The following is a 22,068-nucleotide window of genomic DNA, read 5'->3' on the forward strand; positions in this document are numbered from 1 at the left end:
AAACACAGCGAAAGTCTTGAAATTGCCACTTATGCCCGCCCAAACCTCAACACTGTGCCCATGGCAATGGCCAATTGCACTACCCCTGTCAAGATCAAACAGCCATGAAATTATGTCAGCATGGAATTCAGTCTCCTAAACTTAGTTTTCAGATTTCAATGTCCACTAGAATTGAGTGTTTACAACTGAATAATGCAAGTTGTTTGTCCCAACTTGTGTTGAAATGGAATGGAAACATCTAAAGTTTAAAATCTAAAAAAATCTAAAGTCAGCCATTGTCTGGAATCAGCGTATCAGTATGTTACTGCAGGTCTGAGGGGGTGTTCCGTCACTGAATACAGAGACCATGCCAACAGATTTTGAGCATTTTGAAGCATTGTTGTCAAGACAAAAAGTTGCGCTTTTTTAAGTGGCTAGTATTTATACAGAATAAAATCTCGAGCTCAGTAGCCTGAACTGAAAGAGTTTGACATAATCAAAGTGTCTGATTAGTAGTGTATGAAAGGGCCATATACTGTGAAATGGCCTAAATAATTCTGATGTTTGTTATATCATTCAATACACATATTTATTGGATTTTTAACTTATACTAGCGAATTCGGGTTATTAAAATGGTGGCTCTATAAATTCGCGCTTGCCATCGGCTAATATTATTTCTGACCCACCTCTCTTCTTAGTCACGTTGATTTTACGTTATCTCGGGAGAAATGGGACTATTTCGAATGATCCATACTGCTGTACTAGTGCGAGTCCTTACCTACTAGATCTTTGGACTCTAAATGCAGGACCTCCATTGTTCTCATCCAGGTAGGTCACATTAGTGTGGCCGTTCGTCAGATACCTTGATTCGTCGTGCGTGTACAGTTGGGTGACCACCAACTCCCACCACACTCCATTTAACTGGTCATAATAATAATAATAATAAAAAAAATAATAAATAAATAAATAAATAAATAAATAAGTAATGATAATAATGGTAAATACGCTATTCATACCTCTTTCCGATGAACTCCGCACTTGATGGTAAAAATTAAATATTAAAATATAATAATGTCTCATTTTTACCATCAAGCGTTCATGTCCATTAGAGTTGTTTTAAACAATGAAGACTTAGAACACAATAACGAGATCATGAAATGACATTTCTGGATAGGTTTTGCAATCAAACATTTTTAATGAATTTTTGTTTCATCTAAATCGAGATCTCACACACATGCTTTGCCTTTAAGGGACTTACCTTAGCCGGATCAAGGCCGGTCATTGGACCCATGTTACACTTCTCATGAAAAGGCAAAGAACTGGACATTTTTCCTGTCGACACCAAGGTTATCACACTGCAAGCTGTCAATAGGAAGAGAGACCCCGGCATTTTGTTGTCGTGAGATCAACGCGTATCCAGGCAATGTTTAACGGGATAATAGATAACTATAGTGCCACGGTAAACGGTTAATTTGGGTCTTGCTGTTCTGACAATACGCCGAATAGCCAAATATGGTGCTTGCGTTATTGCAACTATTACCTCGGAAGACGGACGGTTAACTGAGGCCTGGCGTCTCTTTTTATAAGATAATGTTGTCATTTGAACCTCTATGAAGATGCACAGTTCAGTGTAACCAATCACATGGTTTCTTTTAATTGGCTTAGGGCAGAATAGCCAATGGCAGCATTCCGTTCAATACTTTCTGAACCGTTGTGTTCGAGCCGAAAGTATCCTTCATCGAACTGGGTCTGCCTAGTTCTGTCGTGTTGATCCACAATACCACCGAATTTAAGACAAAAACCGTTAAGTTCAACAAATCATAAACGAAAAATATTGCATACATAGAAGAAATAAAACCCGCATGGCAAATATAACGCTACAAGTTATCATGTTGTTTCACCTACCAGTATTAAAATTTCCAGCGGGTTGTGATGCTGGCAATGTATAACTTAACTGGTGTCTGCTATTTACGGTTCAAAGTCCTCAAGTATGTCAATTTTGAATCTATCCAGATTACTTGCAGGACCAATGGTCTGAGCAGCTACTGTGACCATCAAAATTACCAGATTTGAAGCCTATAATCTGTGGGAAGCCAGTACTCGCCGAATCAACGGCCTACTGGTCCTACAACATATCTGAACCAAACTGGACAAGCTATGCTCGATAATATTATTATTCCAGTTCAAAATCCAAGAAACATGTCACAAGGAATACCTTGCCGTTATTGAGCCCTGGTAGCAGCCAGATGAGGCCAGACAAACCACTGACCGTTGAAGTGGCTAGACACTAATTTTAACTCTTTCAAAGATGATAATGTGGAAAATATGGAGATTGCACGGTTTATTTATTAACGGTTGCTGTTTAACTAAGAACCAGCCATGTACACACATTGGACAATAGAAGTGTCAAGCCCTGAATCATAGTAATCAAAGTTATAATGCCCGGGCTTCTTATAATGTGACTAATGAGTATAAAACCGCTGTACCATGGGGTTGTACTGTTGGTCTTTTTGTGAAATTTGATGTAAATAAAATGATACCAGGAGCATGTGATTCCACAGGCATTTATCTACCCCAGTAGGGGTGACACTTCTATTGTTCAGCGTGTGTATTTCTGTTTGCTTTATGAGGTGGATTCAATTAAAGAACTGATGTCAAAATTACACTTGCAAATATAATTAAAAATAATTAAAAGAAGATTCAACGACTTGTTGTCATTTATAAGTCGGAGAAGTAGAACAAAAATCAATATTTAATAACAACTCTGTACATTATGCAGATATTTTCAGAGCAACATAGAAAAGTTAAAGGCTACTTAGAGAAAGGAAAATCTGGTAAGTCCTTATGTTGTAAGTTATCTACAAACCAAGTCTAAACATATCATGTTTTTTTATCAGAAACTATGGATAAAAGGTGGAATGTATTTTTAAAATAGGATGGATCCCATACCAGGATTGAAATGCGGGTACATATACTGTTGAATCAAAATGTGTTATGCGTATACAAAGTATGTGTGAAAGCCCATTTAAACTTACATCACTCACTAAAAAAATTAAGTGGTAAACAGGCAATCAAGGTTTATTTGACTTTCACAATAACAGTTGCATAATGAAATTTTGTACTCCCTGTGCTGTTTCTTACCAAAGACCAAAACGTAGACAGATTTGCTCCAGACATTATTAAATAGGTGACTATATTTACCCATTCACTGTTGAGAGTCATTTTGATGGCATGACATAAATTTGTCTTTGAACATACGAACATTATATTCAGTATGGCAGCAAATGAGGGAGAGTGAGTATTAGTTTTGAGTTTAGAGAGAGAAAGAGAGAGAGAGATTGATAATTAAGACATTAGTACTGAATTTAGCTTCAGACTTTTACTACAACATTTAGTGACGAAATATCATGAGAAAATATTGTTTGAGGCCACGTGACGGGAGAAATCTCGCTTATTCGAGAATCTCGGTCCAAATTGCAACGGGAGGCAGCCACTGTGAAAATCTTTAACACTATACTTACTCACTAACTCAATAATCTAGTGACGTGTGTAGAAATCCTTTTGAGGAATAAACAATTCGGAGACCCAATAAAGGCACGTTAATTTAAATAATAATCAAACTTATAGAAATCAACATTCTGTAAACAAAGATACACATATGTAGCCAGCCGGTCACAACTAGCGCAATGTTTTAGCACAACCAGTCACAACTAACGCAATGATTTAGCACATCCAGTCACAATTTACACAATGGTTATAGCATACCTGGTCAAATCTATCACAACATTTATATAATCTACATACTGTAACTCAAGTATGTTCCATTTCCATGAACTTCATTGCTCTCAGACATGGGAAATACGGTTTGAAGGGGGACAGCACACGTGACAGAGGCAACTAATTACATATAATATTTCATGGGGTTCTGTTCATGACATGGAAGAGCCCTTGGTATCATTTATTTCATTTATTCCTTATGTGCCCATTCGATAAGACCCGATGTCAATGTCAACCTTGATTTAAATTAATCCCTCCCACTTATATTATGTTGATGCGTAACAGAGCAAAATATGCGTCAGAAATCAGAAAAGGTCCACCGAATCTCAAATCATATTTGCATTTACAGTCGAAACTGGATTCGCTTTAGACTCTACTTATAAGTCTAATGGGACGAGTACAGTATTTTGCTTTGAATTCTTGAAATATATCAAGACAGGATTTCAGTTCAATTAAACGTGTTATCAGTGTTCTGAAGCACTGATACTTATTCAGCCTGGGATCACCCAGTGCAATTACAATACCACAGGTTATACTGTTGTTTGAAATTAAAGTGCCTTACAGTGTATTATGATGCGGACACTTTTTGAAGTTGAAGAAGTGCCTTTCGACTATATATATATTGGATTATTACAGTGGCAGATTTGCAATGCAGGCACATATATGTTTTCTAGCTTGCATGACACACTCAAAAAATTCGACCAAATGTTTTATACCACTAGCAATTAGTGCATTTATTCCAGGAATATTGGAGTACCAGTATATAAAGCAACACCGATGACAGGATATAGTGTAGTGTTTTGTAGTGTTCGTGCCGTTTCTGTAAAATGATAAAAAATGGAGACTGGTGTAAAACGGAAATTGTTGAATAGGACACCGTTAAATATGACTGTTGAAAATGAACAAATGTTCATAAGACAGGATTTGCTTAACTTATTAATTTTAAAATTCTCGATTATTTATTCATGTAGATATACGATAAATATGACTGAATATGTGTTCGACAAGTTCATTTTTTGAAAAAAATTAAGGATTTTATCAGCATCAATTATCTCCATTTTATTTTTATTCTGTTTTTATTTTGCACATTAGCGCAATTATATATTATATGAATATGTCAAAGGCTATAGGCTCAATTTATTGAGGAATAGTTCAATTCTGCCTAGGCCCAGTATTAATTGGGAGTAACGCATTGTTAAAAGTCATATGCACGAGTTTGAAAATGTCCCACAGTTATAATTAAATCCTGCAAAGCTCCTTGTATTTTCCATCATTTAAGGTTTTTATAAGATGGCTAAGATGGCTGCCAAACACTATACTTTCTTCCACACATTAGGCCTTAAACATGGGGTCATTATTTCAACTTATTGGTGCACTAGAGATGTAAGTATTATTCCATTTACCTTTGAAGTTTATTTATACCCTTTTATAAATCCAGTAATGTCGTCAGCAGTCACATTTGTTGCTCCAAAAATCGAATGATGTCATACTTCATACTAGCTTCAAACGCCATCCAAAGTGTTAAATGTACTTTTTCCCCTAATTAAAAGAATTTTAGCTACCATGTAATGTGACAAACATTTAGTTTCTTTGGTTGAGAAGGATTGCAAACGGATATTTGTCTTTGGAGTATTATATTCACAATTAAAAAGAGAGAGGGGGATAGAGTACAATACCACAGACCATTAACATAATACTTTTAGATTCAGACATTTATTTATCTCAGTTAACGGTGAAATAGAGTCTGAAATAATTTTGTGTTTATGTGATAAGGGGAATTTCACTTATTCGAGAATCTCAGACCAACTGGCATTGGGAGGCATCCCGCAAACTGAAAAAAGTTTTAATGAGACACCATTAACATATTAAAAAACAAACATAACTTGACTGTTAACGGCTGAATATAAGGTAATAGAACTGTTTTTTTAGTTTTTCAAAGTAAATTATACCCTTATTCAAATCTTATTTGATTGGGATATTTTAACTTAGATAAGATGAGTACATGTAAACCCATTACAATGTTTAATCGCATCCGCTTATATTTGAAGCGATGTTAAACAATACGCAGTCACCCATAAAAGAATTTCATCTAGTCGCACCCAACACAATTTTATAACACACTCAAGGACAACTAAAACACTGATACAGCACCCAGTCACAACTAAAACAATGTAAAAGCGCACACAATCACAATAATTTCATGGATCGTGACTATTCCTTCATACCTCCAGTATGTTCCATTGCCACATACTTCTGTTCTCTCATACATGGGTCCGAAGAAATACGGTTCAACAATGTAGCAACGTCGCTGGGACTGAAGCACAAGTGCTGGCTCCAGAGGTGGTATGTGCTCTCGCCAAGTTCTGGGTAGTATTGGCGGCACAAAACGGAGTGACCATTTGTTTCTACAATGGTTTTGTAATACATAATGGTCCCATCTGAAAGGAAGGAAATTTAACTAGAGTAAGAGACAAGGTGTTTCAAGGAATTTGTTGAAATTATCATTGAGGAAGGAGAGAAATATCAGCAAATGCAACTTTTCAGAGAGCCCAGACAAGCAACTAAGTAACACAATTGAAATGATTTTTAATAAGCTCAATTATCATTTTCAATTTTAATTAGATCAAATTAAAACTTAAATACCGCCAAATCAACCTTTAGCCAGTTCTTTGTAAGTATATGATCACAAAAAGTCATTATTATTATTATTATTATTATTATTATTATTATTATTATTATTTTGATCTTGGACCAAAATTTCAGAGGTCACCAGAAAGTCTTGTCTAGGAGTAAGCTTCCTTTTAGCCCTTTTCAGTGAGTTTTTTAAAAAGTCCATGAAACACGGCGAATGCTTCATTAGACAAACTTACCGTCTTTTGTGGCTACAAGCACTCCCGGTTGTTCTGTTTGAAAATAATTGAAGTCAAACTCGTCGCACGTGTTCTCATTTGACCAGCTGTAAAACAAAATGAGAACCAAGACTGAGTGCTCAATGATTTTGCTTGAGACCGTGTGCCTTACTTATTTATGTCACCATAGAACTAACCAGGGCGCGATTGGACGCTCAAATGCGCCACAGTGGACGCTCGAAAAAAGGTCGTACAAGGGAGCGTGTCGGGTCGTCAAGAACACTCTGATCGCCACAAAGTTTTCCGTGTGTTCAAGACAATTCCGTATATGGGTCATCTCAAAGCATTTCGCTGCTTAATTTACAACCATTTGTCGGATCCTCCAAATAGGATTTATTTTGAATTAAATGAATATCGTCTATATCTAAATGTTTGGGAATATTGCACAGATATAACCTAGTATATTGGAATTCATATAGTTATTATTATAATGAGTGATGTCACATGAGACAAGGGTAAATGTTAACTCGGTCCTGGTTTGAAATAGAAATGAATATTTCCGCTGAGTTGTCGTCTTAGGAGGAAATACAAATCTGACGTGAAATACACGGTTGCTTTCTCATGTTTAACATAAGACTAATTCGTATCATAAGTGAAACCAAAAGGCCAATATCATCGGAAAAAATTATCAGCTTCTATTTGGGAACTCTCTTGTCTTCTTTCATTTTAGAGCCTACTCTTTAAAGCTCCTAAAGTCTTGTTTTCTATCAAACCAAGGAATTGTATCCGATATAATTCCCTGATCAAACTAAGTTGCGAAGAATTGTCACTATATCGATTCATCTTTGTTGTTCTTACCTTCTAAACCTGCGCATTCTTAAGCCTGGGCCGCCGCTGTTCTCATCCAGGTAGGTCACATTTAAACGACCGTCCTGCAGATATCTAGACTCGTCGTGCGTAGACAGCAGGGTGACCACCAACTCCCACCAAATTCCATTGAACTATTTATAATAATAATAATAATAATAATAATAATAATAATAATAATATCAACAACAACAGCAACACTTACAATAATAATAATAATAGTGATAATAATAACAATAATAACAGAAACGTTAACAATTATAATAATAATACTTAAAGTTTTATAGTTTTTAAGGTTTTGAATTAAGAAGGAACATATCCTGTTTTAAAAGAAAAATGTATTTTAATCTATGCAAACATGTAACATGTATACTTTTTAATGGACGTACCTTACTCAAATCAAGATCCGTGATAGGATCAAGGTTGCACTGCTTAAGAATAGGCATAAGCCTGGCCTTTTCCCTTGACGACACCAAGATAACTACACTGCAAGCAACCAGCAGAAAGAGTAACCTGTACATTTTGCTGCTATGAGATACACACGTATTCAAGCAGTATCACGTAGATGAGCTGACAATAATTGATAGCGGTGACCTGCAATAAATAGTGCCTCGATAGCCTGCTTTCTCGAGCCCTACGGTTCTGCTTATAGACTGAATGAACAATACAGACCTTGCACTATTATGATTATATCTGCGGTACTTGCGCGGTTAACTCAACCGGCCTGTCGTTTTATACAAAAATGTTGTATTTCCGACCCATGACAGTTCGACATTGACAAGGCTAACCAATTATATGGCTTCTATTTATGAGATTTTGTTGATGAGCCAATGGTATCATTCTTTTCAACACTTCCTCATCCCCTGTTGGATGTGACCTAGCCAATGTCAACCTTGCTTTTAATCGAACCCACCCCAACCGCTGTGATCGGGCCGATGACACAATCAAATTAGATTAGTCCACCTCCCTATTCCGTCGTTTTGACCCAGAACAGAGAAAAATGTAAGTCAGGAATCGTTACATTACAAATCAAGTAAACAGACTGGGACCACACAGAACAAGACAATTAAAACCAATGACTTTAAAAAGACATAAGCTTTTCATTACGAAGAAGAACACCGGTAGTCATTTTCGGGGAAAAATATCATTAAGCCAAGATGGGCTGCAACTGCAAATGAATTTCAATTAACAGCCACTCTCAGATGGGGAGATATTGCCACAGTTTTTATCGAGTCTAGAAATATCATTGCTTACCTGAAAGTGAAATAAAAATTTTACATTGGAAATTGGATAATTACAGTGGAAGTTTGAAATGCAGGCACATATACAGTATTGACTGACATACACGTGTCTGGCACTTTCGTGTGAAGGCCGCTTTTTATAGTATCACTCGCATAATAAATTCGACATACCATTTAATATTTTACCTGCAGCAATGTCGTAAGCAGCTACTCAGTTCTGATATAGGTATAACAACGGGAAAAACGATAAAAAAGCTAGACTATAATGTTCTCTAGACATTATTTAATAGTGCCATGTCACTTAATGTGAAAGCGATGAGAACGTACAAAAGAGTATGATCACTTCTAAATGTTTATCCTAAAATAGTATTTATGTAAAGTGAAAAAAGGACACTATCGACTGATGCCTTGTTTGTGTGCTCTAAAAAGATTATAACGTTTTTTAAGAAAAGAACTAGGAAGTAACCTTGGATATTGTAAAGTATAAGAACTTTGTTGTTAACCCCGGGAAAATCCTCTTTCAGAACTGAATAAAATTGTTTACTGTTAAATTTTAAATGTGACATCATGTTATTTATGGGCTAAACTTCTAGACCTACATGCTAACTCCAGAACCGCCATTTTTCTCATCCAAGTAAGTAATATTGATGTCGACTTTCTGCAAATACTTTGACTTCTGTCCTGTGCAGACGATCAACCCATACCACACTCCAGTTAACTAATAACAAGAACAATAAAAAAACTACTTTTTTGCTTCAGATTCTTGATAATCGAAATATATTAAGAAGGGATTTAAGTACATGTACAATTAAGTGTGTCATGTGTGTTATGAAGCACTAGATACTTAATCAGCTTGGGATCACCCAGTGCAAATACAATACCACAGGTTATACTGTTGCTTGAAATAAAAGTGCTCTCCAGTGTATTATGATGCTGACACTTTAAAGTTGAAGTCTCGCCTTTAGATTGCTTTAATTTGTGGTTTTCACACCCACCAGAACTCCACGGCACTCTATATGAATTATATCGGAAGCACTATGGGATTCTTATGTAGGAAATACGCCTCACAGGACCCTATACGTTGGCAAAATAAATAAATAAATAAATAAATAAATTAATTAATTAATTAATAAGATCAACACGTTTGTCTTATTAACTAGTTGGAAGGCTTGTTAAGAAGAACATTGATAACCATTCTTAGTCCAACTGAGTCAACATGAAGGCCTCTCTCATAAGGGAGTAGTAAATACTGCGGTTTAAATGCAGCAATTGGCCCAGTCTAAACGTGCCATATTTTAGATCAAACCCTCTGACTGAACGTAGAAAAATATATTGGAAATTGGATTCTTAGGGTAACAGATTTCTTAATGCACGCACATCTGTGAGAAGGGTGTTTTTAACATGCATTTGTCACTTAAAAAAATCTACCAATGTCTTTTTTTCCTCTACCAATTTGTGCGTATGCATTTATTACAGAATTATTAGAGTACCAGTATATAAAGCAACATTGATGACAGGATGTTTTTGTAGTATTTGTGTCGTTTTCTGTAATATGATAAAAGAAATGTAGCTTGGTGTACAATGATAGATATTCAACTTTTTAATAGGACTGTGAAAAATGAACAGTTGTTCATAAGACATGAGTTGATTATTTTTTTTTTCAAATTTTGAATATTTGTTCATGTAAAATAGATTAAAAAAGACTGTAAGCCACCATGTGCTCGACAAGATTAATTAAAAAAATATATCGGCATTAATTTTGTCAGGTTCATTTGTTATTCTGGTTATGTACAGGCACACGTTGGTTTGTCACCATCGTCACCGTGCACTTTCACCGATAACACAATAAGTGGGAAAACGTTTTTCTTTTTTGTCTTTAAACTTATGGAACTGATGAAAATTTAAAAATTATCAGGTCAAGTTTGAAAATCAGCTTGAGCGGACCATTTATTAAAGTTATGCAGTTTTTTGCTATTTATCAGCATATATGCAACGCTGATAAAGCAGTTCAAGGAAAACCAATGTCCATTGTCCTGAAATTAATAGGCTATAAAAGAAGTGATCAATCTTACTAACATACAGGTCGATTCTAAAATTAGGAAAAGTCATGCAGTTTTTTGCCTTTTTTACCGTACATTTAACACTGATAGCACATTCCAAGAAAAACCAATAGGCCTATTAAATTGAAACTAATAGAAATGATTAACCTTACTAAATACAGTAAATCAAGTAAAAAATCAAGTAAAAAATTAACTCGATTACCTCAATTTTGATAAAGTGTTGCCTTTTTTGTATATGAGTGTTTTCTCTTCAGATTCGATAGCCATATTAACAGTCTCATTATTGAACTAATCAGATATGTTAAAGTGTTCTTTTGACATTTTCTGCATCTTATCAACATTGTTAGTGAATATAAAAGCAAGTGTCAAAAATGGATATCAACTCACATCATTGCAGTTTGTCAGGTTCAATCATTCATTATGTTCAGAATCTCAAAATGGTGCAAATTGGACATTTAAAATTGTCCTATTGATATTTTCCTACATTGTCAACAATTTTCTTAGTTGATCATATAAAAATAAAAGTAAATTGATCGTTTTGTTTTATTTAAAAAAAGGGTGTTGAAAATGGAAAGAAACTCATTTCAGTACAGTTATGTTTTGTTTACATTTAGGCATTTTCAAGGTGTGACTTTAAACTTCCATTAGCTTTCAGACCTTTGCTAGTCACAATTGCTGAATACCCACGATACTTATACTTAATTATTAAAGATAAGTGGTGATTATGCTGTTAAGCATTATGTAATATTGCATCAAAATTGAAGAAAACACTATTTTGGGCACTGCATCCATAGTGACAATTAAAGGAAAACCATGCGACGTACTCTTCTCAAATTTACAGGAAAGAAACAAAGGACTTAATTACAGTTTTAGTTTGAAGATCTGTCCTATTGGTTAATTTTACTGGAAGTTAAAGGGATAAAAACTCTTCCAATGAGATCCAAGTTTCACAATAAATACATTGTAAACAACTCTTAGAAATAGTACTTATTCTATTTTACCACAAAAACGACAGTAATAGCAATAAATCTGAAATATGTGCTTGCCATCCGACCATGTGGCATCCATAGAAAGCTACTCTGTAATTATCTCTTAAGAAATTATTACAAAAAAAAATAACAATTAGAAAAAAATACAGACTTACTTTGAATGTAGAAATGGATTCATTAACCATTGGTAAGTATGGGAAAATTGCAGTTTACCCCAGGAAAAAAATGTTTTGTCCAAAATGAACAGTTATTATCCCTTTAAACAGATTTTGTTAAAATTTAATGTTTAACATATGGGCATTTTCAATCAAATGTTCTAAATATCCATGTCATTAATAGTTGAAAATTTTTAAAAAATGGGTGTATATTATAAAGTTAATCATTATGTAATATTGGATCAAAATTGACAAAAAACTTTCTTCGTGCACTGCCACCACAAATGTTAAGAAAGCAAAACTGTGTTACTTATTATTTTTTGTAACTTACTTATTATTTTTTTGTTACTTACAAGAATGGTTCTTAGGATTGATATTCATCTCACAATACTTTCTTCCAAACAGTAGGCCTGTATTATGAGCTCATTAAATCAACTTACTGATGCACTAAAGACAGGTGGGAAAGATATCATTTATTTTTTGGAGTTGAATATACCATCTTAAAAAATTCAAAACGGCCCTTAGCAATCATGGATATGTTTTGTGGCTCCAAAATATGAATGGTGTCATACTTCGTCCTAGCTTCAAACGCCATTCAAAGTGTTCAATGTATTTTCCTTCTACTTAAAAAGGGGTTACAGTTACCGTGTTAAACATCTACCAGTCTTATTTAGGTGAGAATGATTGCAAATGGATGTTTGTCTATGGAGTAGCATATTCACAATTGAAGAGAGAGGGGGGGAATAGAGTACAATAACACAGGTCATCCACACAGTGAACTTGACTTCAGACATTTATTTATCTCACTTAATGGTGAAATAATCTTGCAATCATGTGATAAAATAAAATTTCACTTATTCGAGAATCTCAGACCAACTGGCTGCAGGGGGCATCCCGCAAACTGAAAAAAAAAGATAAAAATGAGACACCATTAAAATATTTAAAAAACAGCTGAATATGAGGGTTTTTTTAGTTTTTCAAAGTAAAATGTACTTTATTTATATCTTTATCGATGGGTAAATGCGATCTTTGAGAAGATTAATAAATCACACCCATCACAATTTTAAGTTCACCCGGTCGAATCTGATGTGATGTTATATAACACCCAGTCACGTATAACACAATTAAGTCACAACTAACACAATTTTATAACACACCCAGTGACAACTAACACAATTTTATAACACATCCAGTGACAACTAACACAATTTTATAACACAGTCAGTGACAACTAACACAATTTTATAACACAGTCAGTGACAACTAACACAATTTTATAACACACTCAAACACAACTAACACAGTTGTATAATACACTCAGTGACAATTAAAACAATTTTATTATACACTCAGGGATAACTACAGCACCAAGTCACAACTAAAGCAATGTAAAAGCACACACATTCACAAAAATTTCATGGACCGTGACTATTCCTTCATACCTCCGGTATGTTCCATTGCCACATACTTCTGTTCTCTCATACATGGGTCCGAAGAAATACGGTTTAACAATCTGGCAACGTCGCTGGGACTGAAGCACATGTACCGGGTCCAGAGGTGATATGTATTCTCGCCAAGTTCTGGGTGGTATTGGCGGCACAATACGAAGTGACCATTTGTTTCTACAAGGGTTTTATAATACATAATGGTCCCATCTGAAAGGATGGGAATATAACTAGAGTTAGAGACAAGGTGTTTCAAAGAATTTGTTGAAATTATCATTGAAAAAGGAGAGAAATGTCAGCAAATGCAATTGTTCAGAGTGCTCAGACATCCACAAAAGTACCACAAATGGAATGATTATTCTTAATCAAGTAATGATTTTATACATCAATTTAGATATTAATTAAGCTCAATCAGCATTTATCAATTAACAATTCAAAACTTAAATACTGTCAAACCAACTCCTAGCCATAAGTATATGATCACAAAAAGTCATTATTATTATTATTATTATTATTATTATTATTATTATTATTATCTTGAACCAGATTCCAGAGGTCACCGGAAAGTCTTCTCTAGTTATAAGCTTCCTTTTAACCATTTTCTAGAAACATCCTGAAAAGCGGCGTAGGCTACATTGCACAATCTTACCGTCTTTTGTGGCTGCAAGAACACCTGGTTGCCCTGTTGGAAAATGTGTGAAGTCAAACTCGTCGCAAGTGTTCTCATTTGACCAGCTGTAAAACAGAATGAAAACCAAGGTGAGGTGTGTGAAAGGTGGAGAGACCATTACATGATTTAGCGGTCTTCCTTTCATGTAAGGCCCGCCATATTTAGGTCGTGGTCTAGCTAGCACTCGGCTCTTCTCACTCTGAATGGTCCCTTATATAATTGACGTATCTAAAAAAATTCTCGAATCCTCCAATCTGGTTTTACTTTAAATTAAATTAATATCGTCTATATATAAATGTTTGGGAATATTTGGCAGGTATAACCAAGTATATTGGATTTTTTTATAATCATTTTATATTGATTGATGTCACATGAGACAAGGATCAGTATTAAGTCGGGCCTGGTTTGCAATAAAAATTAATCTTTCCGCTGAATTGTCGTCCTGACATGAAATACACAGTTGCTCTCTCCTGTATAACTGTAATTCCTAAAACCAAAAGGAAATCTCAAGGGAAACAAAAATTGTCAACGTCTTTTGTCTGCTATATAATTTAGAGCTTACTCTGCGTAGCTCCCGAAATCTTGCTTTCTATGAAGCTAGCTTGTGAAGAATTGTCACTATATCGGTACATCTTTGTTGCTCTTACCTTCTAAACCTGTGCATTCTAAAACCGGGGCCGCCGTTTTTCTCATCCAGGTAGGTCACATTTAAACGACCGTTCTGCAGATATCTAGACTTGTCGTGTGTAGACAGCAGGGTGACCACCAACTCCCACCAATTTCCATTTAACTATTAATAATAATATGAACAACAGCAACACTAATAATAATAATAATAATTATATCAACAATAGCAACAACATTAACAATAATAATAATAATAATAAGTTATACTTTAAAACTCGTTAATGGCATCACGTTTCATAATTTTTAATATTTTGGATTAAGATGGATTATATCCGGTTATAAAAGAAAAAGGCTTTTTAATCTATGGAAAGACTAACATGCATATCACAGCATGCTTTTTAAGGGACGTACCTTACTCAAATCAAGATCTGCGATGGGAGGAAGGTTGCACTTCTTAGGAAATGACATAATTCTGACCTTTTTCCTCGACGACACCAATATAACCACACTGCAAGCAACCAGCAGAAAGAGGAACCTGTACATTTTGCTTCTATGAGATGCACTCGTATTTAGGCAGTAGCACGTAGATGAGCTAACCGATGAGCAAAAATTGATAACCGTGAGCTGAAATAAATAGTGCCTCGATAGCCTGCTTTCTCGGGTCCTACGGTTCTGTTAACAGACAGACTTAACAATACAGAAGCTGCGCTATTACAATTATTACCTAGGCACTTGTTTCTCTTTAAGATAAATGTTGTATTTCCGACTTAACAGGTCGACCTTCACAGGGCTATAACCATTCATATGGTTTCTATTTATGAGGTTTGGTTGATGAGCCAATGGTATCATTCCTTTCAACACTTCCTCGTCCACCATACGGGGACTTTGGTGATAACCCCAGGAAAATTCTCTTTCAGATCTGAATAAAATTGTTTACTATTATGTTTTAAAAGTGACATTATGTTAATTGCTATATTTATGTGCTTATCTCCTAGACCTACATGTACGGGCTCTAACGGAGCGCCATTTTTCTAATCCAGATAAGTAACATTGATGCCGCCGTTCTACAGATACACTGTACTTCGACTTATATCCTGTGCAGGCGGCAGGGTGACGACCAACCCATACCAAACTCCAGTTAACTATTAACAAAAACAACAAGAACAATAAAAGCAACTATTTTTTTGCTTTGGATTTTTAAATATTGGAATATACCAAGAAGGAATTTTATTCCATGTAAATTGTTTCCTGTGGGTTATGGAGTATCAGATGCCTAATCAGCCTGGGATCACCCACTGCAAATACAATACCACAGGTTATACTGTTGTTTGAAATAAACGTGCTCTTAAGTGTATTATGATGCTGACACTTAAAAGTTGAAGTCGCGCCTTTATACTTCACTTTAATTTGTGGTTCACTGTCAATAAGTATGTCACCCACCAGAACTCCACGGCACTCTATATGAATTATATCGGAAGCACTATGGGATTATTATTATTATGAAGGGAATACGCCTCACAGGACCCTATTCGTTGGCAAATAAATAAATAAATAAATAAATAAAAATAAGAACAAAGAATGTAAAAAATATGAATACGTTTGTCTCATTAACTAGTTGGAAGGCTTCTCTATCAGTATGACAAAGTTTGTTAAGAATAACATTGATAACCATTCTTAGACCAACTGAGTCAACATGTAGGCCTCTCTCATAAGGGACTGGTAATTACTGCGGTTTAAATGCAGCAATCGGTCCAGTCTAAACCTGCAAAATTTTGTATCAAACTCTCTGAATGACGAAACAATATATATTGGAGACTAGATTGTACGAGTGGCAGGTTTCAAATGCAGGCACATATACTGTTTTGGCTCATCTGTGCGAAGAGTGTTTTTAACATGCATTTGTCACTTTAAAAAAATCTACCAAATGTCTATTTTCCTCTACCAATTTGTGCGTATGCATTTATTACAGAATGATTGGAGTACCAGTATATAAAGCAACATTGATGACAATATGTTTTTGTAGTGTTTGTGCCGTTTCCTGTAATATGATAAAAGAAATGGAGATTGGTGTACAATGATAAATATTCAATAAAACACTGTGAAAAATGAACAGTTGTTCATCAAACGTGATTATTCTGAAGTGATTTATTTTAAAATTTCCCAGTATTTGTTCAAGAAAAAATACAACGAAAAAGACTGTGGGCCATTATGTGCTCGACAAGATTAATTAAAAAATTTGATTAAATAATTAAAATTATCCCAGGTTCATTTGATATTCTATTTATGTACAGACACACATGTGTCATCTTATTTAGGTGAGAATGATTGCAAATGGATGTTTGTCTATGGAGTAGCATATTTACAGTTGAAGAGAGAGGGGAGAACAGAGTACAATAATACAGGTCATCAACACAGTGAACTTGACTTCAGAAATTTATTTATTTCACTTAATGGTAAAATAATCTTGCGGTCATGTGATAAAAGACAATTTCACTCCAGAATCTCAGACCAACTGGCTGCAGGGGGGATCCCGCAAACTGAAAAAAAAAGTTAAAACTGGACACCATTAAAATATTATAAAACATAAGTTGTCTGTTAACGGCTGAAAATGAGGTAATAGAACTGTTTATTTATGTTTTATTTTTCAAAGTAAAATGTACTGTGTTAATATTTTTATTGACGGGGAAATGTAATATTTGAGAAGATTAGTAAATCGCACCCATCACAAAACTTTAATGGCACCCAGTCATATCTGACGTGATATTATATAACACCAAGTCACGTATAACATCGTCACAACTAACACGATTTTATAATATACTAAGGCCACACTTTTTTTATTTTTATTGATGACATCCTGCGTGCGCACCGATTTTCGTCCGTTCTCCGGAAAAAAAAAAACTCACCCCAAACGAAGTCGGTTGTCACAAACTTCCTTATTGAATTTTGCCGGAAAATGAGCTTTCTGCGCATGCATATTATCGCCACGTGGAAATTTGCGGCCTTGCCGACAAATTCATCTCTAGCTGTCAAGTTACACGGACAATTAAAGTCATAAAGAGGACGGAGACCGTCACTTTGGATTGGTATGTCATTGATATTGGGCATGTAAGATATCACCTTTCTATAATTATTCGAAAGGCTGGCGGCGGCCGGCGATAATCGGAAAATTTCAGTGACATTCTGTCCAAAGCAGCACATGTTTTTTGTAGCGAAAACAGGGTCGACAAGGGCGTCAAGGTATTTGGTGGGCTGAAGGCATGTTTGTTTATTATTATATGATTCATTGATTGGTATACCAACAAAATGCATAAAATAACCTTAAAGGGATAATAACTCTTCGTTTTGGTCAAAAAATGAATTTTCCTGGAGTAAACAACAATTTTCCCATACTAACCAAAGGTTAATAAATCCATTTTTACATTCAAAGTTAGTCCCTGGTTTTTTTCTAAAAAGTTTGGTTTTTTGTTAAAATCTCTTAAGAGATTATAACAGAGTATAGCCATCAATGGAGGTCACGTGATCTAAAGACAAGCGCAGATATCAGAATAATAGCTATAACTGCCGTTTTTGCGTTAAAACAGACTATATTATATTTCTATGAGGTGTGTACAATGTTTTTATTGTGAAATATAGATATGAAATACGAAGAGTTATTATCCCTTTAATATAGATTTGGTAATATGCAGCATATCTATTCCTGACTTTTTTAACCTTTCTATGAAGTACTGACAATGCTTTAATATTTTGAGTGCGTGGATAAAGACATAGTGTTAGTTTGATACGTGTTTCTGTGGTAAATTTGTTTCCAGCTGGGTACTGACAGCATTCCTTAACTTAAGCAGTATTTTTTTTTTTTTGGACTGTTTTTTTTTTTCACCCTCTCGCACCAATTTCGGGGTACCCAGAGGATGTCATCCATAAAAATAAAAAAGTGTGGCCTAAGTAACAACTAACACAATTTTATAACACACTCAGTGACAACTAGAAAAGCACACTTAGAGGGCAGACCTCCGCCAAGGCAGCAATTATTGATTATTATTAATTATTGGTTAATTATTGATCCGGATCACCACCCAAAAATAATCACTTTTAAGTTAATTCATTTCTGACCTACCCTGAAAATTTCACCAAAAGTTAGGTTTTAGTTAGGTTGATGATTGATTTTTGATTATTAATTATTGATTGATTATTGATCTGGATCACCACCAAAAACTAATCATCTCTTCTATGGTCCACTTCTGACAGGTCCGGAAAATTTCATCAAAACAGGCCTATAAATTTTTGAGTTATGTTGATGACATACATACAAACAGATAAACAAACAGGGGTGAAAACATACAAACTAACACACTGCTACAGCACCAAGACACAACTAAAACAATGTAAAACCACACCCAGCCACAACAATGCCACGAACTGTGACTGTTTCTACATACCTCCAGTATGTTCCATTGCCACATACTTCTTTTCTCCCATACATGGGTCCGAAGAAATACGGTTTAACAATCTAGCAACGTCGCCGGGACTGAAGCACATGTACCGGCTCCAGAGGTGGTATGTGTTCTCGTCAAGTTCTGGGTAGTATTGGCGGCTCAATACGAAGTGACCATCTGTTTCTATAACAGTATCGTAGAACATTATGGTTCCATCTGGAAGGATGGAAATATAACTAGAGTTAGAGACAAAGTATCTCAAATAATTTGTTGAAATTATTAGGATAAATAAATATTGAGGAATGAGAGAAATGTCAGAAAATGCAATTATTCACAGAGCTCAGACTTCCACCAAAGTACCACAATGGGAATGATAATTATTCTTAATCAAGTAATGATTTTTTTAAAAATCAGTTAAACTATTAATTAATTAATTAATTAATAAGCTCAATTACCATTATCAATTAACAATCAAACCAATTCCTAGCCAGTTTTACGAAAGTATATGACCACAAAAAGTCATTATTATTATTATGAACAAAATTCCAAAGGTTACCGGAAAGTCTTCTCTAGTTAAAAGCTTCCTTTCATGCATTTTCAGTGAGTTTTCCAGAAACTCCATTAAACACGGCGAAGGCTTAATTACACAAACTTACCATCTTTTATGGCTACAAGTACTCCCGGTTGTTCTGTTTGATAATACGTAAAGTTATATACGTCGCACGTGTTCTCATTTGACCAACTGTAAATCAAATTTAGAACCAAGGCTGAGTGCTAACTGATTTTGCTTGGTTATTTGCCTTCACTAGTTTACATTTAAATAAGAGGCGTTTCTAAAAAAAGCTCCATTTACGAAACCGTGTGCCTTACTTATTTGTGCCACCATAGAACTAACCAGGGCGCCATGGATGCTCAAATGCGCTACAGTGGACGCTCGAGAGCAGGTTCCCGTAACTCGAAAGCATCGCGTATTGCGAATGTCGATATCACATAGAGGCTACGTGTGAGATAATACACTGTCACCCGAGCGATATATGCCATAACATCAAGACATGGCATATATCGCGAGAGGGTGACAGTGTATTATTTGACATACATACCGAGACAAAATACAGTCATTTCATCCTAAAACACCCCTAAAACCGAATAAAGTGACCCTATATCACGCTCTAGGGATGTTATAGGAAATAAACTCGTCCACGTGCGCTGGTCACCTCCCGCCAAATTCTAACGTAATGTCTGACCAATTTGGTCAATTTTTGCTAAATACTTGTCATGGGCGTTCAACTGCCGTGAAAAGTATTTAATCAATCGTCGACACTGACCATGCGCGTCTCAGCTGAGCCACACCCAGCTGGACCTGCTGCAGAAAAAAGATCCCAAGGCAAAATCTCTACTTTTAAGTGACATTTCTGATAAACAAGGAGCGTCGGACCGGAATATAGTCAAACTAATTTTTCACAAGTGCAAAAGAGAAAGAAATGTACTTTTTGGTGATATTTCTGACAACGAGGCAGTTTCGGAATATAGTCAAAAGCAAACGGATGTTTATTACAAGTTCATGGGAGTAATAATTCTAGTTTTCATTGTTATTCCTGACGACGAGGCGGTTACGGAATATAGTCACCACCAAACGGATGTTTATTTTAAGTTCACGGGAGTAATAATTCTAGTTTTCATTATTTCTGACGACGAGGCGGTTACGGAATATAGTCAAAATCAAACGGATGTTTATTTCAAGGCCACAGGAGTAATAATTCTACGTTTTGGTGACATTTTTACTACGAGGCGGTTTCGGAATATACATGTGTCAGAGTATGGAGCATGCTACATGTAGTTACAAGTTCAAAGGGAGAAAATATTTGATTTTTACTGATATATCTGATAAAGAGGAAGAATGAACAGCTTAAAAACAAAAGGTAAATAACACAATCCTTGTTTAAAAAGTTATAGATTTACAAATAATTTGTACGCACGTGTGGCTTAAATGTAAACTAATTCCCGTTTTCAAATCATACCCATATGATATGACTTAGTGTAATTAAATTATAAATAATTGTTTAACGTGAAATGTTTATTCTAGTTTTTTAAGAGTGTGAGAGATTAAAAATGTGTCTGCTGGTAGGTATATAACGCAAGCAACGTCACTATTCTCTTGATGCCAAGAAGGTCTAATGATCAATCTGTCTTTGACTTCCAGCATTTAAGAGACCTCGACCGATTTAACCAAGATGTAGTCGTGAAATTCTAGACTACATCGAGGTTAAATCCGAGTTTTCCGAGAGACGCTACGCAGAAATGTCGAGTGAAGCGAGATATTTTTGGGTAGCGGCTCGAGGTTGCCCTCGATCTTCACTGAAGCTTGTCTCAATGGACAGGCTTCAGTGATCATCATATCGCCACGGTAACATAACATCCCTAGGTATGTATAATATATTATATGGGGCGAGTATGGTCAAGTTATGGAACCGACACGCTAGCGCTCGGTCGCAATGTGCGATGCTTTCGAGTTACAGGTCGTACAATTGATCTGAAAGCGTCGTCATGAACGCTATGATAGCCACAAAGTTTTCCCCATTTTCAAAACAATTCCGTATATGGGTCATTTCAAAGCATTTTGCCGCTTTACAACCATTTCTCGAATCCTTGAAATGGGCTTTATTTTAAACTAAATGAATATCGTCTATATCTAAATGTTTGGGAATATTTGACAGGTATAACCTAGTATATTGGAATTATTTTTATTTCATAATTATTATACTGCGTGACGTCAGATAGGACAACGATACGTGTTAAGTCGGCCATGGTTTGAGATAAAAATTAATATTTCCGCCGGAATATTCGTCTAAGAAAGCAAAACAAATCTGACATGAAATACACGGTTACTTTCTCCTGTTTTGCTTCGTGTCATAAGTGAAAAAAACCAGGAAAATCTGATTACATAAATTTTGTCACCTTCTTTTTGGGTACTCA

The 22,068-nt window shown here is 35.3% G+C and overlaps 2 protein-coding genes and 1 long non-coding RNA gene across 3 annotated transcripts; all 3 read right to left on the reverse strand.

The window, feature by feature from the left end:
* Window positions 1-5,454: 5,454 nt before the first annotated feature.
* Window positions 5,455-8,190, reverse strand: LOC106150557 (uncharacterized). Its single transcript, XM_013523432.2, has 5 exons — window positions 7,862-8,190; window positions 7,464-7,606; window positions 6,627-6,712; window positions 5,982-6,194; window positions 5,455-5,587 (listed from the first exon to the last, which is right to left on the reverse strand). Exons 1-5 carry the CDS (start codon window positions 7,991-7,993, stop codon window positions 5,541-5,543), a joined length of 621 nt encoding a protein of 206 aa, XP_013378886.2. The 5' UTR covers window positions 7,994-8,190; the 3' UTR covers window positions 5,455-5,540.
* A 4,209-nt stretch (window positions 8,191-12,399) lies between these two features.
* Window positions 12,400-15,267, reverse strand: LOC106150562 (uncharacterized). The gene is made up of 5 exons (XM_086994611.1): window positions 15,071-15,267; window positions 14,680-14,822; window positions 14,012-14,097; window positions 13,360-13,572; window positions 12,400-12,818 (listed from the first exon to the last, which is right to left on the reverse strand). The coding sequence occupies exons 1-5, from the start codon at window positions 15,200-15,202 to the stop codon at window positions 12,772-12,774; spliced, it is 621 nt and encodes a 206-aa protein (XP_086850737.1). The 5' UTR covers window positions 15,203-15,267; the 3' UTR covers window positions 12,400-12,771.
* A 1,589-nt stretch (window positions 15,268-16,856) lies between these two features.
* Window positions 16,857-19,839, reverse strand: LOC147760260 (uncharacterized). Its single transcript, XR_015335633.1, has 3 exons — window positions 19,752-19,839; window positions 19,099-19,311; window positions 16,857-17,196 (listed from the first exon to the last, which is right to left on the reverse strand). It is a non-coding gene; the product is annotated as an uncharacterized LOC147760260 (long non-coding RNA).
* Between the last annotated feature and the right edge of the window lie 2,229 nt (window positions 19,840-22,068).

Source organism: Lingula anatina, chromosome 8 (genome assembly GCF_051362555.1).
Source record: "Lingula anatina isolate TDL-2025a chromosome 8, LinAna3.0, whole genome shotgun sequence".
Classification (NCBI taxonomy): domain Eukaryota; kingdom Metazoa; phylum Brachiopoda; class Lingulata; order Lingulida; family Lingulidae; genus Lingula; species Lingula anatina.

Coding starts and splice junctions, on each gene's coding strand:
- LOC106150562 (XM_086994611.1), bottom strand. CDS start 15,202: ATGTACAGGTTCCTCTTTCTGCTGGTTGCTTGCAGTGTGGTTATATTG. Junction 14,098..14,679: donor AGAATGCACAGGTTTAGAAG/GTAAGAGCAACA, acceptor TCTGTTTTACAG/CTGGTCAAATGAGAACACTT. Junction 12,819..13,359: donor GGCAATGGAACATACCGGAG/GTATGAAGGAAT, acceptor TTTTTTTTTCAG/TTTGCGGGATGCCCCCTGCA.
- LOC106150557 (XM_013523432.2), bottom strand. CDS start 7,993: ATGTACAGGTTACTCTTTCTGCTGGTTGCTTGCAGTGTAGTTATCTTG. Junction 7,607..7,861: donor CGGATCTTGATTTGAGTAAG/GTACGTCCATTA, acceptor TATTATAAATAG/TTCAATGGAATTTGGTGGGA. Junction 5,588..5,981: donor GGCAATGGAACATACTGGAG/GTATGAAGGAAT, acceptor AACTTTTTTCAG/TTTGCGGGATGCCTCCCAAT.